This window comes from Pyxicephalus adspersus, chromosome 2 (assembly GCF_032062135.1).
Source record: "Pyxicephalus adspersus chromosome 2, UCB_Pads_2.0, whole genome shotgun sequence".
Classification (NCBI taxonomy): Eukaryota; Metazoa; Chordata; class Amphibia; order Anura; family Pyxicephalidae; genus Pyxicephalus; species Pyxicephalus adspersus.
Genome location: NC_092859.1, coordinates 140,472,858 through 140,496,461, shown reverse-complemented (window position 1 = coordinate 140,496,461; position 23,604 = coordinate 140,472,858). Strand labels below are relative to the sequence as shown.

The window sequence follows — 23,604 nt, the reverse complement described above, 5'->3', positions numbered from 1 at the left end:
AGCATCACTAAAGATTATGTTACTGTACAAAAATAAAAGTGTAACAATGCAATAAAATCAGACTGAAGCCACAATGCAAGCTAGTCTGTTCTCACCCTGTTTTATACCAGTATGGTTTTTAAAAATACATGTCATACCAGCCAGGAATGAGAACTCCGTATCAGTTTTCCACTCTCCAAGATGCAAAACAAAGTTTCTAAACAGTGTTATGCACACCCCTAGGGGTAAAGGCGGGTGTGTTTAGGGATGCCTATCATGACTGTTGGTATTTGGCACAAATAAAAGGTCCCCATCCAGCTTCAGAACCACTGCCCTTCTGTGGTTCTCCATCCAGGCCAAAACACATCTGCAATGCACCACACTGGCCTTTCTTGGAAACCGTACTACTACGATGTTACCCAGACTGACAACACAGGGTGCTCAAGGTGAGGCATTTATAAAAAAAAAACGTATGTAGTTTCAAGGAGACGGCAACTGATGGCAACTGATGGCAACATAGATTCGTACTGCGTTAAACAGTACAAGGCTATCACTAGCCGTTTTGTAGGAGTACCGCTTAATTCCTTAACAGCCAATGCAAAAAAACAGTTCCAGTAAAGTTATAGAGCAGGCGTACTCCTATTGGCCGATAGTTGTCAGGGAGTGTCCCCCGCTGTGCTACAACATAATTATTTGTGATCAACATTCAATCAGATTTCTTAGTACTCCACAACTGAAGCACATCACCATATTCATAGGGTCTTACCTTTCTGGCAATGTTCAGCTGACCAGCAGCGGTATGAATATTCCTTGTCAATCACTGTCCTCTGGCAAAGTGGCTTATCCTCCATACTGCCAGGACACATATCTCCACAGTCCTTTGGTGGTTTATTCCCAACAATGTAGTTATTGTAGACAGCTTCCAAGACCAGTGACCAATCCACTGTAGAAAGGTAACACAAGTCTGAATTTTTCTCAATCCTTATAGCACCACGTGTAATATTCCGCAAGCTATACAGTCCAATTTCCTTTAGATCTGTCATCTCAAAGATAACCAAGGCATAGTTGTAAAATAGAATGCGACCGCGGATGACAGTGAGGTTAGGAAAAAGGTCACTCAAACTCTCCAGGCCAGACACCCGGAAAAGCAGCAAATAATCCGTAATAACCGTGAGCTTGGGAAAACGCATGTTCCGGAAATCCTCAGTCTTTGCAGTGGAGATGAGCAGAATCTGGAGGTAACCTTCTATCACAACACAGTCTTCGAGCTCTTTAAGTTCACGTACATCATTACGAATGTCCATGCTGTTGCTGCACACTGTGGGTGATATCAAATTTACAAAATTAGTCAAACATCGTGGTTTGCGGCAGATAAACATTTGAGTAACACATTCAAATTGTTTTTTATCTCAACAATCCCCATCATAACATTTCCCACCAAACCTTACTGTTCCTGCATCAGAAAATTCTCTATTTATGTCAAGAAAAGCTAAAATAAGACAGCGAGACCAAACTAAGGGGTCCATCCTAAAAAGCAAACATTTTATTTGAAAATAAAGTTGTAAACAGTAAATTGACTTTCTAATGAACCTAAAACCTGTTTGTCTGCTATGTTCTAATATTGAAGCTTACATAGACACTGAAAAAGCTGTCAAAGTCCTCCCATATCCAACAAGATTAAGGCCAAGGTCAGCTCAGTTTCTCAGTCATGGCATCAAACATTGTGCTTTAGTTTATAGATGGGTCACTATACTAAGTAAAAACGAGCATGCGATTCTACTAAATGTCACTTTAACTGCATGGGGAGAAAAGCAAAAAGAGCAGGAAGAGATTTGCCTGTCCTCATCTGAACAGTATATACCAGGGCAAACAGTATAACAGGGCAAACTGCAATGTCTTCCCTAAGCTGCACACACACATAAAGGGTATGTTAATATTATTATTATTAAAGAACAGGACTTGTATAGCTCCAACATATTACACAGCACTGTACATTAAAAAGGTTCTGCTGAACAGCTGTCAGTCTTGCAACACTAGATGAGCTTTTAAACCAAGTGCAATAATTGTCATTGGAAAGGATCTTTCACAATCTTTTCCAACGAACAAACAACTGCACAATGCATGAATAAGTGCTGTACATACAGCGCCGTTCTGCTCTATAGAAAGGGGAGGGGAGAACGACAGACGGCACCCCACTGCCTTTACTCCCCTTCACTTCCATTACAATCGTCTATGGATCCACCAGGACGATCGTTCGGATGATGGGCGACGAGCACTGTACACACACACACACACAAGATTCTCGTCCGATATCAGCCCTGAATGAATTATCTGACAAGAACCATTGCAAGTGTGTACCTAGCCTACGGTAAGGTTTGATCATTGAAAGCAGCACTTGTGTGTGCATTTCTGTTTGGCTCTATATACGCATGAGATTCTTCTCGCTGCCCAGCGGTATTCTTCCCAATGACCACCATTGCTTGTGTACTATGAGCTGTGGATATAGTAATTATAGCAGAAGTTCCCCCACAACCTGGAAGTTATTTTAAGGGCTCCCCCATGTTAAAAAGGTTGAGCAAGGCTGCTCTGACTCAACATTTTGCTTAATGTATAAGAAAAAAGGTAAGAAATGAAAGAAATTCCTAAACCACCTATTAGCTATAAAATGCATTGACACACTACAACTTTGTCTAAATAAAGTAAAAAGAAAAGGTCTGGAGGTTTTAAATTTACCTTTATATACATGCAATGAATGTGTTAATACAACACATTAGCACAACACACTAAGGCCAGCCTTCCTACTTCCTACCAAAACTGTACAGTTTACAAAAGCAGCTTTATCCAGATTGCTCATACTTGCAGCAGACAGTGTGTATTACACAACAACCAGGCTTATTTGTGCCCCCAGGTAAGGCTTTTATTTTTCTGTAAATGCAGCTGCTTTAAATTCTCGAAAACATTTTAAAATCATGACTTTTGCCCTGAACCAGTGCTGCTTCCCGTGAGCTCACATCATTGTGGACACAACATTTGGTGGTTGGGCTTTACACCAGCCTAGGTTCACAATAGGTGCTCAGTGTTCAACCCAAAAATATTTTTAAGGCTGGGTGGGAAGACACTGTAGGTGGGTTGCAGTCCCTGTGTTGTGACCCAACTCATCAAAAACCACCGAAAAAACAGCCGGTTGATATAAAGTGCTGGGTGGTACGCCCAGCTAAAAGAGGCTGGGGAGAAAACTGGCGCTGCACATTCCAAGCAGCAATAAGGTACTTCAACCCAAGAAACTTAAAGGCAGAGATGGACCCTGTTTTTCCCTAACTGGAAGACACTTATAAAAGTGTATTTAAAACACACAAGTTATGAACTTTAAAAACTATCTGTATTTGCATGCTACTTTTGAAGTCACAAAGAGTGGTTCAGAGCCCTGTAAAACACATGGGCAACAGCCACCAGCTTTCTTCTCTCCAATTTTTGTACACCCCTTCCAGCCTTTAGTATAGGTTGACCAAGAAGCAAACTAAGCCACCCCAGTTTCCATACAAGCTATGGAAAGGTGTTCAAGAGCCAACTGGTAAACATTTATTTCCCATTAATGACATGTAGACATTAATCAATTCAACAACATATTCTGGGTACCCTGTCCCAGATAAAGATGACACAAATCAAAATCACATTACATCCTTCTCCCCTTTCAAAACATGTCTATTGGGTACACATGCATTGTCGTATGCATGACTGCATGTCGTCTGTACAAGAGGATGACACATTATCACAATAAAGAATTAGTCATATTAGATCATCCATTTTTCACATTGTTGCATCTTTTTTTAGCAAATGATTAACCAACAATAAATCATCTCATTTTGCAGTGTTCCCCTCAGCACCTTTTAGCTGGGTGCACCACCCGGCACTTTTCAGTAGCCACACAGCTGTTTTTGGGTTTTTACTGAAGAGTTGGGTCATAATACAAGGGCTGCCATCCGCCTACAATTTCTTCCCACCTAGCTTAAAATATTTCTGGGCTCAACAGAACAACACAATCTGCCAGAGGTAATGTGTAGAGTTTCACCAGCACGGGCGCTTGGCTTTTTTTCTCAACACCGATGAAAAACATTCCTACAGCTACTGCCCTGCAACTGTCTCGCCATGCAAAAACCGGGCTTGCCAACCACTAGACATTTGTCAGTGAAAAACGTACCCATCCACTTCACACTTTGCTAACATGCCGTCTTACTAGAGGCGTAGATCTAGATGCGTCATTTACTGTCCCTCAAAATGCTTCTAGAGATTTGATGTTTTTCATATGCTATGACTGGGTGTTAGCTTCTGATGTGTAACACTGATTTAAAAAAAAAAAGCCAGAACTCCTGACTTCCACCTGTTTTCAATCAGTGGCTAAAGTATGGATAGCAAAGGATCTGTATGATGGCCAGGCATCAAGCATTTTCTATTACAATAGGAACCTACTCTTTCGTCATGACAGTCTTACCTAAAAATTTTGCAAATATATTTAAAGATGGACATCTCATTATCAAATTGTGACTCAATTACTAATAAATATTCACAAATGACAGACAGGACCGACTGTGTATCTCAGACACGAGAAACAGATGTCTCCATCTTTTCCCTACAATTTATTAAAGAGATGTTCTGGAACTAAAAATTCTGGATAATGTGAAACTCACATCCTGTTCTTCACACTGCAGGATGCTCTGCTTAAGAGTAGCAACCAGAGTGGGTGGCATATTATGACAGAAAAACCTTTCCTCAACTGTGATAATAATATTTAAGCTGTTTTCTGCTCATACCTGTCTGTATACTTATGGAAAGGGAGGAAATTGCAAGCTGTTTGTACACAAAGATCGCTTGTCTGAATTTGTACAATGATACAGGCATGCTACAGGTGCTGAGACATTAAGAGGAAGACCCCTGGGACACAACCTACAACTGCTAATTCTAACAGGGTCAGACAGATCAGCGACACATCCCAGTCATTCAGCACAAAAATGGAACATTTTGCAGAATACATGTTAACACTGGTGGTAAGGCTACAGTGCATTTATAGCTTCCTCATGTCAGAGAACCGCTGCCTCTTGGGAGACGCTACATGTAGAGTCCCTTGGCGGTGGCTCCATAGGGGATGAATAGAGTTGGCGTTGCCACTGCTGCCAGCTGTCAGGTGTTCAAGTGGCTGGCAAAGTACCAACCGCAGGGAGCTGCACAGAATCGCTCAATCCCAAGCAGGTCCAAACTTGCCTTTAGAATGATCAGTAGTTGGATGTGGAGGCTGATTTTCCTTTCTAAGGACATTATTAGCAGGTAAAGAAAATATCTATTGTCAATCATTTTCTGGAAAGACATTATAAACAATGTTGCCATGTTTTATACCATGCATAAACCACTAATTCTATTAAATATCATGTAATGCAGCGGTCCCCAACCTGAGGTTCGTGGCTCTGGTCGTGCACACCCCAGTGGGGTCAGAGGATGGACACCGCTTGGGGGGGGCGCACGGGCCAGAACCCTGGACCATGTTACCCCTATACATTGCAGGCTCAGGACGGGTTGTGTGTCCGGAGAGTGAGCAGGTTCTGGCATCATGACGTTACTCTAGGGAAATCTGTGAATTTAGTGGTCCGTGACACCCAAAAGGTTGGGCACCACTGATGTAATGGAAATGACTAAGAGCAGACATATTTGAAGTCCAGCCTGTGTTATAACCATAGTTCACTTTCACAGATACAGTGGAGAAATGAACGTAGCCACAGGAGGACAGAAAACATGGTAATAAATAAGTTTTACACTCAAAGTTGAATTAAAAAGCTTTTTGGTTTAGACAAACTGAGTAGGTGTGACATGTCACAGGTACGTGTTTTTTATCTGCTGCTATCTATGGAAGATGAGCTGATGTGCTGCAACCAGCATAAAAAAGGAAAGCATGAAGGATTTAATTTTCACAAGGCAGTGAACTATGCCTTCCAGGCTTTAAACTAAAACAGTTCACACAAGTTACTCGCTCCTAAAACACAGGCCTGAGCACTGGGTAGGTTTGTTTCTACACCTAATATGATACAGCATTTTCCTCGCAACAAATGATCAAGATGACATGCTCAGGGTTACATCTAGCATTTATACTATCGATGTCACTTAATCAGGACCATGTGGTGAAATTTTGGACTTTAGGAAAGACCTTGCACGTTTCATCCTATCTAGTCAGACACCCAAGTTTAAAGGGCAAATCCGGCCTCATTTGCCTTAGAGAGATGCCCCTTAGTGACTTGCATCCGTAACAAATTTTAAGAACGAGTTTAAGTAGCGTTACTGTGGTTTTATTATAGTCCTCAAAGTAAAAAATTTATATAGGTTTAGCACAATAAAATGCATTTCCCATGCATACACATTCAGCAGAGCCACAAAATGAGGTTGCGTCAGTGAAAGGGCCTCCCATCTCCAGCCTCCAGGGGAGGCTGACCTCGAAGGGAAGTCACAGGAAGTGCTGCCCATCCTGTCCTTCTGCTTCTTCAATGGATGCTTTTATGTGGAGTGGCCAATCACAACACAGCCATAACAAATCCAGCAAGCAGTCTATGAATGAGGGAGGGGGCTGGTTCATACAGGGGGGTCAGTACAGTCCTTTCTTCCAAGCCCTCTCTGGAATGAAAGGAATTCCAAGCATTTTGCATTATTTTCTGAGTGGGGGGAGGAAGAGGATGGCTGAGGAAATAACCCTTTGGCTTCAGGGCTTTCTCTGCTGAAAAGCACTTTGTCACACTCAGATCCGGCAATACAGAACAATAAACTTGGAATGGTGGGAATAAGAAGCACATGATTACATCTGCTATATAACATCTGCTATATAAAAAAGTAAGAATTAAAGGTATCGCCAGCTTCTTGATTTATAAGACAACAATGAGTAAACATTACAAATTCATACTAGAACTCCAATGATTACTTATGTTTCTGCAGTTTACACAGTGATTTGTATGGTATGACTTTAAACCTTGCAACATTCAAGATATAGGTAAGGAGAATGCCTTGTTTTGCATGCCCAGATCACAAAAATGTGGGAAAAAGATACACCAGAATTTAGGATGCCCATGTATGTCCCGGTCAACAGAGGCCAAAAGAGCTGCTGGTCCTCACCACCAAAATCTTCAGCTACTCCATCCAAAAGGGATGATCTTATTATTTTGTTGTTGTGGGAGCTAGAATGTAAGCCCTTCGGGGAGGAGGAGAGGACCCTGCCTTGGTCAGTCTCTATATGTCAGTCATTTGCAACCCCTATTTAATGTACAGCTCTGCATAATTTGTTGGCGCTATATGAATCCTGTTTCCTTATAATAATAATAATATTAATGTGGAAGGGCTGAACTTCTCACTTAGCAAAACACTGTGTTAGCTTTAAGTGCTTGTAAAACCACATCATTTTTTATTACAGTAGGGATTAGTTAGGATCCTGGCCCATTGTCTCGTTATGAAACCATCTCTTCACTTCCTGTCCAGGAAAATCAACAGAAAATATGGGGGATTCCAGTCACCAGAACAGGTTCCCAATTAGAGAAATTCCTCAGGCCATTTTTTTTTATTTTTCCTTCTTCATCACCACCTAAATTTTCTATCACTTTATTTACCATTAATTAAAACAAAAATGTAAAACAAAAGATTTTCCCCTCCTACTCAAAAGGAGTCTAATAAAAAAAATGTTTTTGCTTACAGTACCTATTATAATTGTACAGTATTTATATAGTGCCGACATATTACACAGCGCTGTACAAAGTCCATAGTCATGTCACTAGCTGTCCCTCAAAGGGGCTCACAATCTAATGTCCCTACCATAGTCACATGTCTTTAATACAGTCCAAGGTGAATTTTGGAGGGAATTTCCCAAAAGTTCCCAATTAACCTAATGGCATGTTTTTGGAATGTGGGAGGAAACCCGAGTCCCGGGAGGAAACCAACGCAAACAAAAGGAGAACCTGCAAACTCCATGCAGATAGTGTCCTAGCCAAGATTTGAACCTGGGACCCTGGGCTGCAAAGCCCAGAGTTCTTACCATTGAGCGACTGTGCTGTCCATATCTTCTTTTAGTGCATATACAGACTTTAATTTAGGGGTGTCAAACTCAGTCCCGTGGGCCAAATCTGGTCCACACTGTAATTATTTTTGGCCCGGGAGAAAATACCAAATGTCTACTAGAGTTGGCCTGGTGGTAGACAGTGCATGCACTGCTAACACTACAAATCCCAGAATGCTCTGCTGGCACATTAATCAGGACCCACAAGTGCCCCCTACTTTGTTGACATTCATTAGCGACCTTCCTCAATTGTAGATATTTTTTCAATAAATATCAAAGTTGGCCCTCTACTTTGTCCTAATTTTTCATTTTGGCCCACTTGTGGGCTCACAGTTGTTAAATAGATAGATATCAATAATGTCCCAGTTTGACAAATGTTCAGTACCAGACCTCTGGGATAAAAGCAAATAGGACTGACCCGAAGTGTGCCCAGTCGTGGATTTTCAAGCACGCCTAAAATGATCTGTTCTTAGTACTATTCGCAGTAACACAAGTGTTGGTCATGTTTAGATCAAATAACTCACCAGCATGATCCAACCTGGTAGGACCAGATTTATACCTACCCCCTCCTTCTTTTTACATTTTTTTTTACATATTTGTTAAAAAAAAAAAAAAAAGTGTGCAGTGTGCCATTCACACGCACCCCTCATTAAAATAGAAACAAAAACTAAAGCATCCCCTAATGAAAGAACTCAGCTGTTTGACAATTTCCCTGCCACGTTTACCATTTCTTCCATAACATGACATTTTTTCCAAACTGCTAACCTCGACAAGGATACATTGTTGAATACAAAAAACAAAATACTACTTACAACAAAACACCCTATGAGCTCTCTGAAAATACATATACCCACCTATGGGCCTTGTTTCCTACATTCCTTTATTGCAGCAGTCTCCATTATTCCAATGGGCATTTAACGCTTGTGGGCGTGTTGGATGCCTGTGTTCCATGCTGCACACTGACTTTACTTCCATATGTCACTGTTAAGTCTAGTATTTGGAAAGGGGTCTGAAAAAAGAACCCTAAATTGGGAAGGAAAAAGGGTTCCTGTCATCCAAAACACTGATGATGAGTTACTATAAATACTGGTTGACACACAGGAATGAAAGGGAAAGTGGGCAACAGAAAGAAAGAGAAACAGATTTCTTTCCTATTGTAGGGAACTGCTCTTTAGATTTGTTTAGAAAACATGGTCTCTAATACAACATCGAGTAGAAATATCGTGCCAATTTCTTACATCAGGGAAAATATGGGATGACTCCGAAATGATCAATGTAATGACCCACAGTGTACCAAAAATAGTTCTAAGCAAATAAACCGTCCATAAAGTAATTTTATATGCAGCTTGTAAAGTGCTGGAAAGTGTTTGTCAAAACTTAACCTCTAATATGTAGTAAACAAAAACAGAAGAAAAACTTTCATTTAAGGCATAAGGTCCAAACATGGAAATAAACAACTAAGAAACTATAAACAAATATTATTAAACAGGATTTATATAGCGCCAACATATTATGCAGCCCTGTACATTAAATAGGGGTTGCAAATGACAGACGAATACAGACCGTGACACAGGAGGAGAGGAACCTGCCCAGAAGAGCTTACAATCTATTAGGCAACAAACCATGGGCTCAGATGGAGTGGAGTTGGTGGCGAGAGCATAGATTGGTGGTTCCCCCCTAAGTGATGATTGGTTATCAAATAATGCTGCCATTTTTTCTGGAATTATCAGGCATCAGTGCCCCCTTAAACACCATTTTTTAAGCAAAATTTAGAACACCTATTGCTCTTTAACTCCCTACTGACGTAAAAAAAAAATTGAAAACTCATGGACTACCCTACAACCCCTACTAATGCTTCCTTAAAAGTGGTGATCTCTTTAAGTGTTTGCATCCTATGGTCTGAAATCCATGCTAGTTAGAACAGTGCCAGAACGGTTACTCCCCTTGGATATGGATGAGGCAATACAAGTTGCAGTCCAGTGTTTCTGAACCAGGGTTATGTGGCACCCTAAGTTTCCTTGAACAAGGTGCATTTAGTGCCTCTAAGGTCAGTAACCACCGACATCAATAATCGATTTGGGTATCTGTAAAGATGACATTCTTTCCACTGGCCAGCAAACTAATGGGCATTCTTCCCACTGACTACCAGAGTAATGATCTGTGAGCTGTGGTTATTTAATCATTGTCAGGGGTTCTCTGTAGACCTGAAAGTCTTTTTCATGTAAAAAGGTTGAGAAGGGCTGTCTTAGTCTAAAATGGGAAGTCACTTTGCAGGCACAGCCATTGCTGTATACGAGATTTCCTAAAGGATTTCCTAAAGGATGCCATACTCTTCTGAACCCAGATTAGATTAGGTAGGAGATTAGGGAGAGTGGTTTAAAAAGTATTTAGATGGAAGGTTTTTACTTTAGGATGCTCAAGAGATTTTTTATGCTAGTACATTATTAGACCCTTCGATTTGCCTATTGAAAAACTGAACGTGGCCACGTAACAAAATTTTAGAAATTCTACATTCCTGCCTGCAAATAAATATAGACCATAGAGTTCTACATTTACATGGAAACATTTTTACAGTACTAATCTAGTATAGTTCATAATAAAGTTTTATAAAACTTCAGTTTTAGGGGGTCAGTCACCCCACAACATAAATGTGTATGCATTTAAGAGATTTCAATAGGTCTAAGTGTTAAAATGCAGGTAAACACACTGCGAAAGGACTTTTCTGATGTTTATAAATTTGAAAATGAATCCATTGTGAACAAGGACCTAAATATTCTGAAATAATTTTGGCCCTATACATATGTATGTATAGTGTATAAAAGTGGCCTGTATTCTTCCTTCACAGGTTCTTTAGAATTGTAATGCTTTAAAGTATTTCATGAAGAATCAGATTTACAAAATGTGCAGCAACTACTATTGTTTATTCTTCACAGAGGAGCTTTCCACAATAAAAAGGATTTCATCATGAAGCCATTCAGTGAAGTAACAGTGAATTATGACCACCAAACCCCATCATCTTAACCTCCAACAACCAGATCTTGCTTACAAAGGAGCTCCTAAAAAATACCAGACATCTAACTAAAATAAGTTGCAACAATTAAGAAGTTTCTTCATGTCTTTCTTACTAGGAAACCACCGACATCTGAGTGGTAAAGATTACGACAACCTTCACGATGTCAGCAGAGCTGCATGTCCCACCAGTGCAAGTGACCCCCTGCCCTTAGATCACAGAACTGAAAGGGCAAAAAGTGAGAACATTTGATAAGAAAACCAGGTTATTTAGATTTTGGAGACCAGAGTAATGTCTTATCACCTCTTACCAGATATGGGCTAGAGTCTTTTATTTCTCTTTGGGCCGCTGGGTTTTTGTATGTTCAGCAGCCTCATTGCAATGAGTAAAAATCACCCACAATATAGTAAGAGCTGTCTACAGAAAATGAACTGTTATAATGGATTTGTGGTAGACTAAGTGCTGGAAGAACTTATAAACAGGGCACCTGGCACCCACACTCGGCCAGCACACAGTTTTTTTACTCCAGACATGCCATCCCTGAACAATGGTCCAAATGCATGATACATTTACTAAACAAACAAGCAAACACACCACAGTGTTTAAAGAAAAAAAATCATGAAAAAACATGGCGACCGCCATGGGGATTTGGAATCCATGTACTTGCTGCTTGTGACAAAAGCAACGCTAAAGCAAAATGGTTTAGGGAAAAAAAAAAAAAAAAAAAAAACAGCTGGCAAACTAGAGCGATCACAATAAGTTCAGCAAAGGAAGCTCCTTTCTTTCATGTCAGGTTGACTTTTATTAAGCGTTCTTTTACTTTATATCTAAAGACAAACTTAGAAGGGTAAAAACCTGCACCTGTTCTTCACTGCTGACTGTTTCCATTGGGGAGATTCAAGACTCTTTGTCTTGGCATTCATTGACACTGGGCAAATCTAAAATATTGAAGGTGTAACTTAGGTCTAATTTAATATTTAAATATCTGTGACATAAAAGCAAATCAGAAAAAAAATATGACAAAATTTCTAACCACAAAAAAAAAAAAAAAAAAAAAAACCTGGAACCTGGAAAAGCAACTATAGCCATTACTATATAGAAATGCACAATGCCCTTGTATGATGATCATCATTCCTGATAAACTTGGTGTCCACCAATACTGGTAGTGCTACTTCTTAAAGTAAATCTTAAATCTTGTGTAGGTGATAAGTTGGAGAGGTCCGACACAAAATATGGATCATGTCATTTTAGATGAACAATATTTTTTTCTATTTGCACCCTGAGCAAAATCAGAGATCTTTTACAGTGTGAAAAAAAAATTGTGAAAACCATCATCTGGAAACAAATACATTGTGAACAATGTTCTTCAATAGATCCATGGTTTGGAGTATATTTGGTCAATCTTCTGAAAAATCCTATGTATATAGGGAGCTTAAGTGGATCACTGGATAGATAAAACTGAAATGCTGCTGGCAAAGCATTTCCATAAAGTTTAGGCATTATTTAGACTGATATTTACTATTTATATTTAAGTTTAAAATGAACAAGAACGATTGTTGAATTATAAATTCGGGTTGAATATGGCCTCCGCTTCTAAAAATTGCCCGACTGATGAACAATTTTATTACTTTACAAGCTCCTGACCTAAAACAAGTAATGACCCAGTTGCCGGTTTAAGATCAGCGGGTCAGAATATAATGCCTTGTAAGACAGCCTAGTATTATTAACCAGTATTTTTAATAAGAATTAGCAGCCTACCGATTTCTCTTATTTGGAACTAGCAAGTCAATTCATTGCTTATTTATCTCATACAGAACGATTTAAGATATTAGCCACTTTACATTTTTTTAAACTTTTACTCCTGTTTACTGAGAGATAAGAACAGTAATATTTTACTATGTTGACTGTGATTTCCACACAGAACTTCCGCGTGCCAAAGAAATCCTTATTTGTTCATTACGCAGACGGGATGCTGCAACCTTGTTTTTCAGATGGAAAAAAAGGGAGCAAAAAGCCATGGAGAAAAGGGATAAAAGATGCTGGAAGCCCATCATAAAGGTGTGCTTAGAGTTGTTGTAACTTCTAAAGCACACTTAAAGAATCACAGTGTGCAGTGCAAAATATAAGGCAGGAGTTCAGCTTTAGGTGACAGATACCATTTACACATTTATCACACTAGGATTACATGAAAAAAGCAACAGCAACAAATCTTTCTGCTAAAAACTATACATAGTACTGCTATGGGAATAGATAAAAAGAGCCTCTCATCTTTTGCAGGTTAGTAAATCAAAATAATTCAGAACAAAGCAATAAAAAGTCCACCAGCTGCTGGTAAGTATGCAATGTTCTCCAACAGGGAAAGAGTTACGGAGCACAGCTGGCCTCAGGCGCAGATCTGAGTCTGGGAGGGATCTGGTGTTGCGTATAATAAGATATAGCATAAACATTTTTCAATTCGAGGCAATATCCTTTCTTAGACTGTGAGGGCACGAGTGGGACAGTAACCTCTTTCCTGGCAACCAGACTAAAGACCATTTCAAATGAGTGGAATAAAAATAGGATAGACATTCTACATTAGCATCACGTGGCCATTGGAGTCTCTGTGTTTAAGTGGACTCATTCAGAAACACATGGTACTAGAAATGCAGATACAATTAAGATCATTAACCCACTAACTGATCTGCTGTAGGTAAAACAAAACAGCGCTTGCAGGAATTCTTCACAATGCTGGCAAACAAATAACAACCGAGCATGGAACAAACAGGACAAAAACATTAGGAAGAGAGAGGCCCTAATGATTTCCCAAATGTCTCTACCCTGTGCATGTAATTACATTACTATTGCAAGTGCTTTCGTCCTAATAAAATCATTTTTTACCAGGTAAGCGGTCACATGAAAAACTAAAGCAAAATAATTGCAAAGTGTGACTGAATGCCTAGATATGGAGACCATCAGACTGACATAGCTGCAAAGGAAAAATTAGGATTCTGCCTTCTGCAACCAATTAGAATTTGTCTAGCAATCTCTAAACTGCTTGAACATGAAAAAAATGAACTCATCAAAACAACAGATCTTTGCTTTGATCCAGCCTTCAGGAAAATAGACCTGTTTTCTGTTTCTCACCTAGCACTGTTCCAAGGCAAATGAGATGTTGATACACAAAATAGCCTGAACAGAAGCAGCATGCAGATTATATAAGCATTTTGTAGCCTCTTCCCTGCCTGTTCAATATAGCAAACAGCAGCAAAAAAAAAACAATACTCCACAAAATCTTTACAACTATATTTAGCCATTTTATATGTTTGGCTTTGTGTTTAATTGCGAACAAAGAAAACTAGAAGGAAAGTATCACTTTCCTTAACCGATTACAAAAGATAGCAATTGTTACTGGGTTTTTGTTCTATAACTGAAACTGCAAGTTCTACATTTTCTAAATATTTTATTGTTAAAAGTAGGCAGTGGGTTATTTTAACAGATACATGCACTTCCACCCATCTTATGTGCCCTAAACTACAATTGTTTTAGATAATGAATTTCGAGGAAGGATTTCAGTCCAATCTGTGAATATATGGCCGGTACAACCCCAGAAACAGAACACAGCATTTAATCCTCAAGACAATTAATTATGTACACCTTGTTCAAATGCTGAAAAATAGAGGTAATTTTGTTTTCCTGATGTGAGCTAAAATAATGATTTCTGCAAGATGGATGGGCATCCCATTATTGCCTTTGACTACAGATGGCATTTGATCCATTAGAGGCAACATGCATGGATAAACCAGTCCTGGCTGCTCACATTAGTTTAGTTTTAGGAGTACAAATGTAATTTAAATGAAAAACAAATATCAATTAAATATCTTTACAAGCAATTACATAAAGGCATCAGTGTGATGGGAAGAAGAGGACTGGTAAACTTCAAAGTGATGGTCGTTTAACCAATAGTCATAACAATTGTCGTTTAAAGCATAAGTTTAATTTGGTATAATTGCAGAACTAGCAAGGTGCATTATGACACGACTACATGCAGAAAATCAGCATACAGGAAAAATATATTGTATTGTATAAAACAGCTGGACGAGTTAGACATGTCTTCTAATAAATCAAAACAAATAGTAAAATATATAGTATGATTGTATTGATTCCATGCAGAATTGTCTATGCCATTGAAAGACACTAATCAAAGCCTATGTGAGGGATCAGACTTTTTTTTTTTTTTTTTTACAAAACTCATTGCTGTATCTCACACAATAATACTAGCAACAGTCCTTTAAAGTGTAAAACGGAGAGAAAAAAAAAAAACAAGTTTTACATTCTTGCTTAGTACTATCCTTAATACATCCTATAGATAATAAAAAGAAACATAACAAAAAGGAGGTTCCTTTGAAAAAAAGTGAATACAACCCAGAATTAGTTCAGTTTGTAACTCACATAAAAAAAAAACATTGTCTTGGAACAAACACTTTGTGCATTCTTATTGTCCTAGGTGTTAATCCCTAACCAATTTTCACAAGAATTTGGACAGAGAAGATATTTCAAAAAGAAAATTAACTATTTTTTTAATATCCAGCAATTGCTAGGAACTTTCCAATGCAGTAACTTTTACAAAGTACAAAACATTTTCTTATTTCCTGTATTATTTTTACCCCCTTGATTTTACATGTTTTTTTTGTTCCCACTGGAGAAGTAATAATTTTATTTACAAAGAGCAAATTGACTAACACATAAATAGATAATTGCCTAAAGAATAAGGACAGATATGTTTCCAAATTAAAAAAAAATCCTTTTCCCATATAGATACATTTCAGAAGTGGTTAAAAGTTCAGCCTTGCATCTGAAATGAATTACAGCTGTATCAAAAACTATAGATTGTTAGATGATACAGTAGTAAGTCAGTAATACAGGGTATAAACTAAACATTATCCCTGCAAAAATGATAGAAATGTCTGCTTCTTAATGGATAGAAAAGTAAGAATTGTCAACAGCCTACAGTAAATGTATTGTTTATAACAGTAAGGTAACATCTAGGCAGTAAATGGAACTTTGTGTGATGCTGAAGCATTTGGTTAGTCAAATGCTCATTTTTATCTGAGGTGACTTATTTAGCAAACATCCCAATACTTTAACTATTTGTAAACATTTTGTTGTAGAAGAACTTTTATATTGATATTTATTTAGTGTGGGAGACATCTCAGAAGTATACTGATACACTACTATCTGCGGTGTTTATTCACTTGATGGGGGAAACAAAATAAAAGCAATACTTTCTAATAGAGCAGAGACACATCAAAGCTTTTTCTAATGCAGCAAGCAAAAAACATGGATGTGATAACTAAAACTGGTAGTTCAGGATAGTGAAAAGCTTTTACAAAAAGCTCTAAAAATAGGGAGAATGTGTGACATCTTGCAGAACATATCCTTATCTTCTACTGTCCTACCCAATATTTTTTTATTATTAAGTATTAGCGAGAGTTGTAATTTGTCACATACCAAAGAAATGACTAACAATTGAATATGTAGCTGAAAAAAAAAAAAGGTTTACGGACAACAAATTGAGGCTTGCTTTCTACTTGTCTACAGACAACCTGCCTGTAAAACACAAGAAAACAGACTGAACAATTTTCAAAAGATCACAAAATGATTTATCTGAGAAATAAATCATTTGTCTCTCTTTCATACTTGAAATTTTTAGGCAAGGCGAAAAACAAAGTCAAATCATTACAACAGACCAAAAGTGACAAAACTCAGAAACAAAACAAAGTGTCAGCCAAAGAAAAAGGTTATTTCTTATCCCTAAGGTTAGCAGCTAAAAACTATTTCAAAAATGTTTACAAGCCAATACACGTGGGGGAAAAATACCCTCTGCTACATAATGTAGGAAGTCATTAGAAGACTGAGAAGAACAAATACTTTATTCTCTTCAACAAATCAACCAAAGGCAAAATATAGAGATATTTCTTTAATATCCCACTTCAATATTTCTAGGTCTCTTAAGGTTAAACTGTAGATTTTATACCATCTTTAATTTACATTGATCGGGGGACCTAGATTTTTTTTTTTTATAAAGGGCTTAGGTGACAAAATGTAAAACAAGGTTTTTATTTTATTAAATAAGGATGACATTTATTGATCAGCAAAATGTTTATATTAACCAATAACAATTTGTTCGAACTAGAAAGCTAACATATTGAGCATATCTCATACATTATAAACACGCTGCTCAAGTACTAGTTATTTTCTCTTATTATCGGATATGATATCAGTAAATCTTTACAAAGTACATTATGGCAGGACCCAATTTTGGGATATTAGAAGATCATGTGATGCAAACATGCAGAAAAAAGATCCGTCTTTTTGTCCGGGGTTTTCCATGGACAAAATAACAGTATACTCAGCTTACTATGATCAATGTGAAGTTTCAAACTAATCTAAACTTACCTGACTATACACAGATATCTACACAATCTTTCATGTTTTTCTCCACAGTTCAATTGCTGTGATGATATACCAATCTTTGTTCTCTTGCTATTTTTGACATCTATAAAAGTAAATGCATTTATTTCTGTTCACTTCTTTGATGTAATCATTGATAAGATCTTAACATGAACACTTCCTACCAAACTACCTATCAACATACAGACCTAAGAGCAAAAAAATGACAAAAACACGCACAATTGTAAACATGCTTTTCACATTAAACTACCAAGTGCCCCTGACCTTCCCCACAAAGGGAAAAAAGGAAGGCCTGGTTAAATCTTGTAAACAAATTAGGAATGGGAGGTAGTAAGTGCGTTGAACAGGGTAAGCCAGGACCACCGGTCGCATGACACTCCCCCTATGATGAAAGCCTCAGCATTGGGTCCGAAACACAAAGGATCTTTATAAAATCAAACCAGTGCAAAAACACTCCTGTACATAGATGAATATTAATGCAGACAAAATAAGATTACAAAATGGCAGAGGGGCATGTCAATGAATGCTTGTTTATCGTTCTATTTACAAGGTTCCCATAACCCAGACATTTTTTATACCCCCCCCCATGCTATGTTTTTAACTCAAGCCAAAAATAAGAGAAAGCATTTCTATACTACATATGGAATATACCAGCCACTAAACCGAAGTGTTTCTAAACCTCCGTGCCAAAAACGAGCCTGGCACTCTACTATGGATAAGTAATGTTTAGAAAAGCCCGAACATTGTAAACAAGGGAACCATCAGAACAGTCCCCAGACAGAATGCTGCCATTCGGTCACAGTTAATCCATGAGAGTATATAGTATGAGCCTGTCTTTCACTCTCCCTGACAAATAATACTGCAGCCATTGTATACAGCAGAGATTTATGTTTCATGTTGACAGAGTACTTGATGAGTGTAGTAATATAGCGCCTATGAATGGTTTCTATGCCCGTCTACAGCAAAGAAGGATAAAAAAAAAAAAAAAAAAGGATTTCCTGAAAATGCAACACACATTGTTTAACACACATATTAACTTTGTCTACGCTCTGCATGTCTGTCACGATGGAGAATGGTTTGTATTTTGATAAAAGCAGATACAATGAAGGCAATCCACAGAAGAATTACTGATCACAAATAATGCAATTACACGTGTAAGGGCAAAACAACAACAAAAAAATATTAATAAAAGAATAGCCAAAAGAAATAGTCTGAGCACGTGAAGGTTGCCTTTTGCATGTATGACCCATTTAAACACACTGATCACACCAATATGATTGCTTGTCAGCTATGTTTGATTGTGTCTGCAGACCAGACGGGACCGGGATCACATGGTACGGCTGCCTGTATACACAACATTGTGTTTGTGAGGAGATACATACACATATAAGTACATATCTGACATAATATAACACAATGTTCTACAATTGCTTTAAGGTAGTAGATTCCATGATTGATACAGATATATAATTGTAGCACATAAACTAAAACCAATCATAGAACATTGCTAGCATACTCAACCTAAATACCTGTCTGATTATAACCTGAAGCTGCTTACATAGGACATACATAAGCAAGGCTCTGAAAAATATATATTTTCCTAAACACTGACAGAATGAATGTTAAAGAGAAGATCCAGCCAATTTAATGCAGAATTACCACCAGAGACATCTGACATTGATAATTACCTGTGCAGGTGTATTTATCAGATGGGTATTCTCTTATTATAACCCTTGTTTACATACAAATACCCCACAGCTATCCATGGACAGATGGAATCTATTGGATGTTATTCTGTATTATCACTACAGTATGCAGACAAATGATATGAACACATTGTAACCAATACAGGTAACAAGCAAAAGATACATTATTGCAGGATAAGGGTTGCTGTTAGTGTTGCAGATGTAATGCATGGTCTTAAATTTTGTATGGAGTGAATGGCAATACTATGTACAATGTTTACCAGCCGGGTTGCACATTGATCAGTATCCCCAGAATTATTACAGATTTAATGCATGGTCTTGTTGTATGGCGTGAATGGCATTACTATAGACCATATTTACCAACCAGGTTGCAGAATTAGCAGTATCCCAAGTATTGTTGCAGGATGAGGGTTGTTGTGTATGTTGCAGATGTGTCTTGCTGTTGTATGGGATGAATGGCAATACTATATACAATGTTTACCAGCCAGGTCACACATTGATTACTATCCCCAGCATTGTTACAGATGTGATGCATGGTCCTAGTGTTGTATGAGATGAATGGCATTATTATATACAATATTTACCAGCCAGGTTGCACAATGATCAGAATCCCCAGCATTGTTACAGATGTGATACGGGGTCCTGAGGTTGTATGGGATAAATGGCACTACTATATACAATGTTTACTAGCCAGGTTGCACAATTATCAGTCTCCCCAGCATTGGTATGGATATGAAGCATGGTCTGGCATTGTATGGGATGAATGGCATTACTATATACAATGTATGCTTCTGGCATTATTATATACAGTACACATCACATCTGTACAGTATTGTACAGATGTGATGCATGGGATGAATGGCATTACTATATTCAATGTTTACCAGGCAGGTTGCACATTGATCAGTCTCCCCAGCACTGTTACAGATATGATGCATGGTCCCGGCATTACTATATACAGTACAATGTTTACCAGGCAGTTTGCACACTGATTAGTGTCCCCAGCATTGTTACAGATATGACGCATGGTCCTAGTGTTGTATGGAGTGTTGTGTGGCATTACTAATATGCAATGTTTACCAGGCAGGTTGCAGAATTATCAGTCTCCCCAGCATTGTACAGATGTGATGCATGGTCCTGGTGTTGTATGGGAAATAACAGCATTACTATATGCAATGTTTACCAGGCAGGTTGCACATTGATCAGTCTCCCCGGTATTGTACAGATATGATGCATGGTCCTGGCATTACTATATACAATGCATGTTCCTGGCATTACTATATGCAATGTTTACCAGGCAGGTTGCACATTGATCAGTCTCCCCAGCAGGTGACCAGTGGGATGTAATACATGCTATAGATTGTAGCCATGGTGTGTAGAGCCAGCCTGTGTTATCAGGTAGCTTCTCCCTAGCAAAGGCTAAATAAACACAGAATGGAAGCTTTGACATCCCTGGAGCCCATGAATGGCAGATGTGACCTGGCTGCAGGCTGTGAGCAGAGCCATGCTGGCCAGGGCTAACCTGCCTTCCTCCACGTGTCTCCTCGGGCCAGACAGAAGGGGGGAGGAGAGGGAAGACACCCAGACACTCACCTTTCCCACCCAGGGGCCCCAGGCACAGACTCGGGCACAGCAGCAACAGCAGAGGGACCACCGACAGCCAGGCCGGAGCACTCCAGCCCAAACCGGCCTTCATCTCCGGTAGGAAAACTCGCTTGTCTCCGCCACTCCAGCAAAACCAAGGGCACTCACATCCACACCTCAGCCACAGTCCAAAAGTGACCGAAAGAAAGATGGCGGCGGCCGGAGCCCACACACACACTGACCCTATAGATGTATAAATAATGTGTGGTGACCTTCCAGGAGAAGGGGTTCAGTCTGGGGTGACACAGGGCAACATGTCAGGGGGGAGGTTATGACCCCCCCACACCAAATACTCCCCAGCCTGGGGTGCCCTTCACTAAACCTCTCTGTGGTAAGGAGGTGGAGCCCCCCTCGGGTATCTATAGAAACGTATGGTGGTCCAGTCAGCACTATAGGTTCCGTACAGTATCCACCAATCAGAACACGAAGCCTGTATGTCCGTACGAGTATCCCGTATAGAAAGCGGTGTCCACCAATCAGCGAGTCCGCGGAGTGTCCACCAATCATATAAAGCGCAGACTATCCCGTATAGAAAGGTTGAGTAGCCCGTGTGGAACGGCGGCTCCACCAATCAAAAGGCGAGTGAGTCCGTATAGCGCGTAGTATCCCGTGTAGTACGCAGCCAGTCCACGCTGACGAGCCCGAGTCTCGGGGTATCCCCCGCCGTCAGCCCCGCCGCTCACACACGTTACACACAACAAGCTGGCAATAGAGACCACCGGCGCGCAGCTCCGAGTCCTCAGCCTCCATGTCACCCGCTTCACCCCCGGCAGGAGGAGGCCGCTCGCGGGACCAATGAATGGAAAGTGTCCGGCCTCCCCCTCGGCTCGCTATGGCCCCCCCTTGAAGGTCAGAGACGGGACTCGGTCCTCGGGCGCCTGGTCAGTGAGTGGGCGCAGCGCTCCCCGGGCTCGGCGTGCTGCTGTCTGGGTGCAGCGCTCTCATTGTGATCTCTCTCTCTCGATGTGACGTTAATGCTGTAAACAAGAGCCGGAGACACACTAACACACAGCGGGCTGCCTGCAAAGCCTGGACTGGGCGCACACAGGATCGGAGCCTGCACTGCTATTCCACTGCCCGGATCACTGCATGCAAATACTACGACTCTCAGTAACAGCACCACACATTGCAATATAATAACCCCATCTCACATTATTTACCCTGCATGCTAATACTACAACACTCAGTAACAGCACCACACATTGCAATATAATAACAACTCCATCATATTATTTATCCTGCATGCTAATACTACAACACTCAGTAACATCCCCACACATTGCAATATAATAACAACCCCATCACATTATTTACCCTGCATGCGAATACTACAACTCTCAATAACAACCCCACACATCGCAATATAATATAATAACCCCACATATTGCAATATAATAACCTAATCTCACATTATTTATCCTGCATGCAAATACTACAACTCTCAGTAACACCACCACCCATTGCAATATAATAACCCCATAATATTATTTATCCTGCATGCTAATACTACAACACTCAGTAACAGCCCTACACATTGCAATGAATATAATAACAAGCCCACACATTGCAATACAATAACAACCCCATCCCATTATTTATCCTGCATGGTAATACTACAACACTCAGTAACAACCCCACACATTGCAATACAATATAATATCCCCACACATTGCAATACAATAACAACCCCATCACATTATTTCATTATTTATACTGCATGCAAATACTACAACTCTCAATAACAACCCCACACATTTCAATATAATAACCCCATCACATTATTTCATTATTTATCCTGCATGCAAATACTACAATACTCGGTAACAACCCCACACATTCCAATATAATATCAACCTCATCACATTATCAAACCCCCAGCACTGCAAATACTACAACACTCAACATCCTACACATTGCAATATAATAACCCCATCACATTATTTCAATATTTATCCTGCATGCAAATCCCAGCACTGCAAATACTACAACCCTCAACTTCCCACAGGTTGCAATCCTAAATAATATCAACCTTTATAACATCATTATTTATCCTGCATTCAAATACTACAATACTCAACTTCCCACACATTGCAATCCAATATAATAACCTCATCACAATTTTTCATTTGTTTATCCTGCATGCGAATAGTACAAGACTCAATAACAACCCCACACATTGCAATACAATATAATAGCCCCATCACAATATTTTAATCTTTATTCTGCATGCAAATCCCTGCACTGCAAATGTTAAAACACTCAACTTCCTTTACATTGCAATCCAATAACAACCTCATCACATTATCAAATCCCAGAACTGCAAATACTACAACACTGAACTTCCCATACATTGCAACCCTATATGATATCAACCATTATTTATCCTGCATGCAAATCCCAGCACTGCAAATACTACTTTCTACTTCTCACAAATTGCAATCCAATAACAACCTCATCACATTGTTTATCCTGCATGCAAACCCCCAGCACTGCAAATACTACATTTTCCTTCCCACACATTGCAATCTAATAACAACCTCATCACATTATTAAATCCCCAGCACTGCAAATACTACAACACTGAACTTCCTTCACATTGCAACCCAATAACAACATCACCACAATTATCCTGCATGGAAATGCCAAACTCTACAAATTATTATTATTAAACAGGATTTATTTAGCGCCAACATATTACACAGCGCTGTACATTAAATAGGGGTTGCAAATGACAGACAGTG

The 23,604-nt window shown here is 39.2% G+C and overlaps 1 protein-coding gene and 1 long non-coding RNA gene across 2 annotated transcripts in view; one reads left to right on the top strand and one right to left on the bottom strand.

The window, feature by feature from the left end:
- The window catches only part of IGF1R (insulin like growth factor 1 receptor), a 150,712-nt gene extending 128,912 nt beyond the window's left edge, over positions 1 to 21,800 (bottom strand). Inside the window, exons 1-2 of the mRNA XM_072402669.1 lie at positions 20,813 to 21,800; positions 746 to 1,297 (exon numbers count right to left, since the gene is read on the bottom strand). Of these exons, the coding sequence (XP_072258770.1) occupies positions 746 to 1,297; positions 20,813 to 20,915 (655 nt within the window). The 5' untranslated portion in view covers positions 20,916 to 21,800. The remainder of the gene's footprint in view (positions 1 to 745; positions 1,298 to 20,812) is intronic.
- On the top strand, positions 2,098 to 12,088 carry LOC140324624 (uncharacterized). The gene is made up of 2 exons (XR_011919558.1): positions 2,098 to 2,347; positions 10,987 to 12,088. It is a non-coding gene; the product is annotated as an uncharacterized lncRNA (long non-coding RNA).
- Positions 21,801 to 23,604: the final 1,804 nt, after the last annotated feature.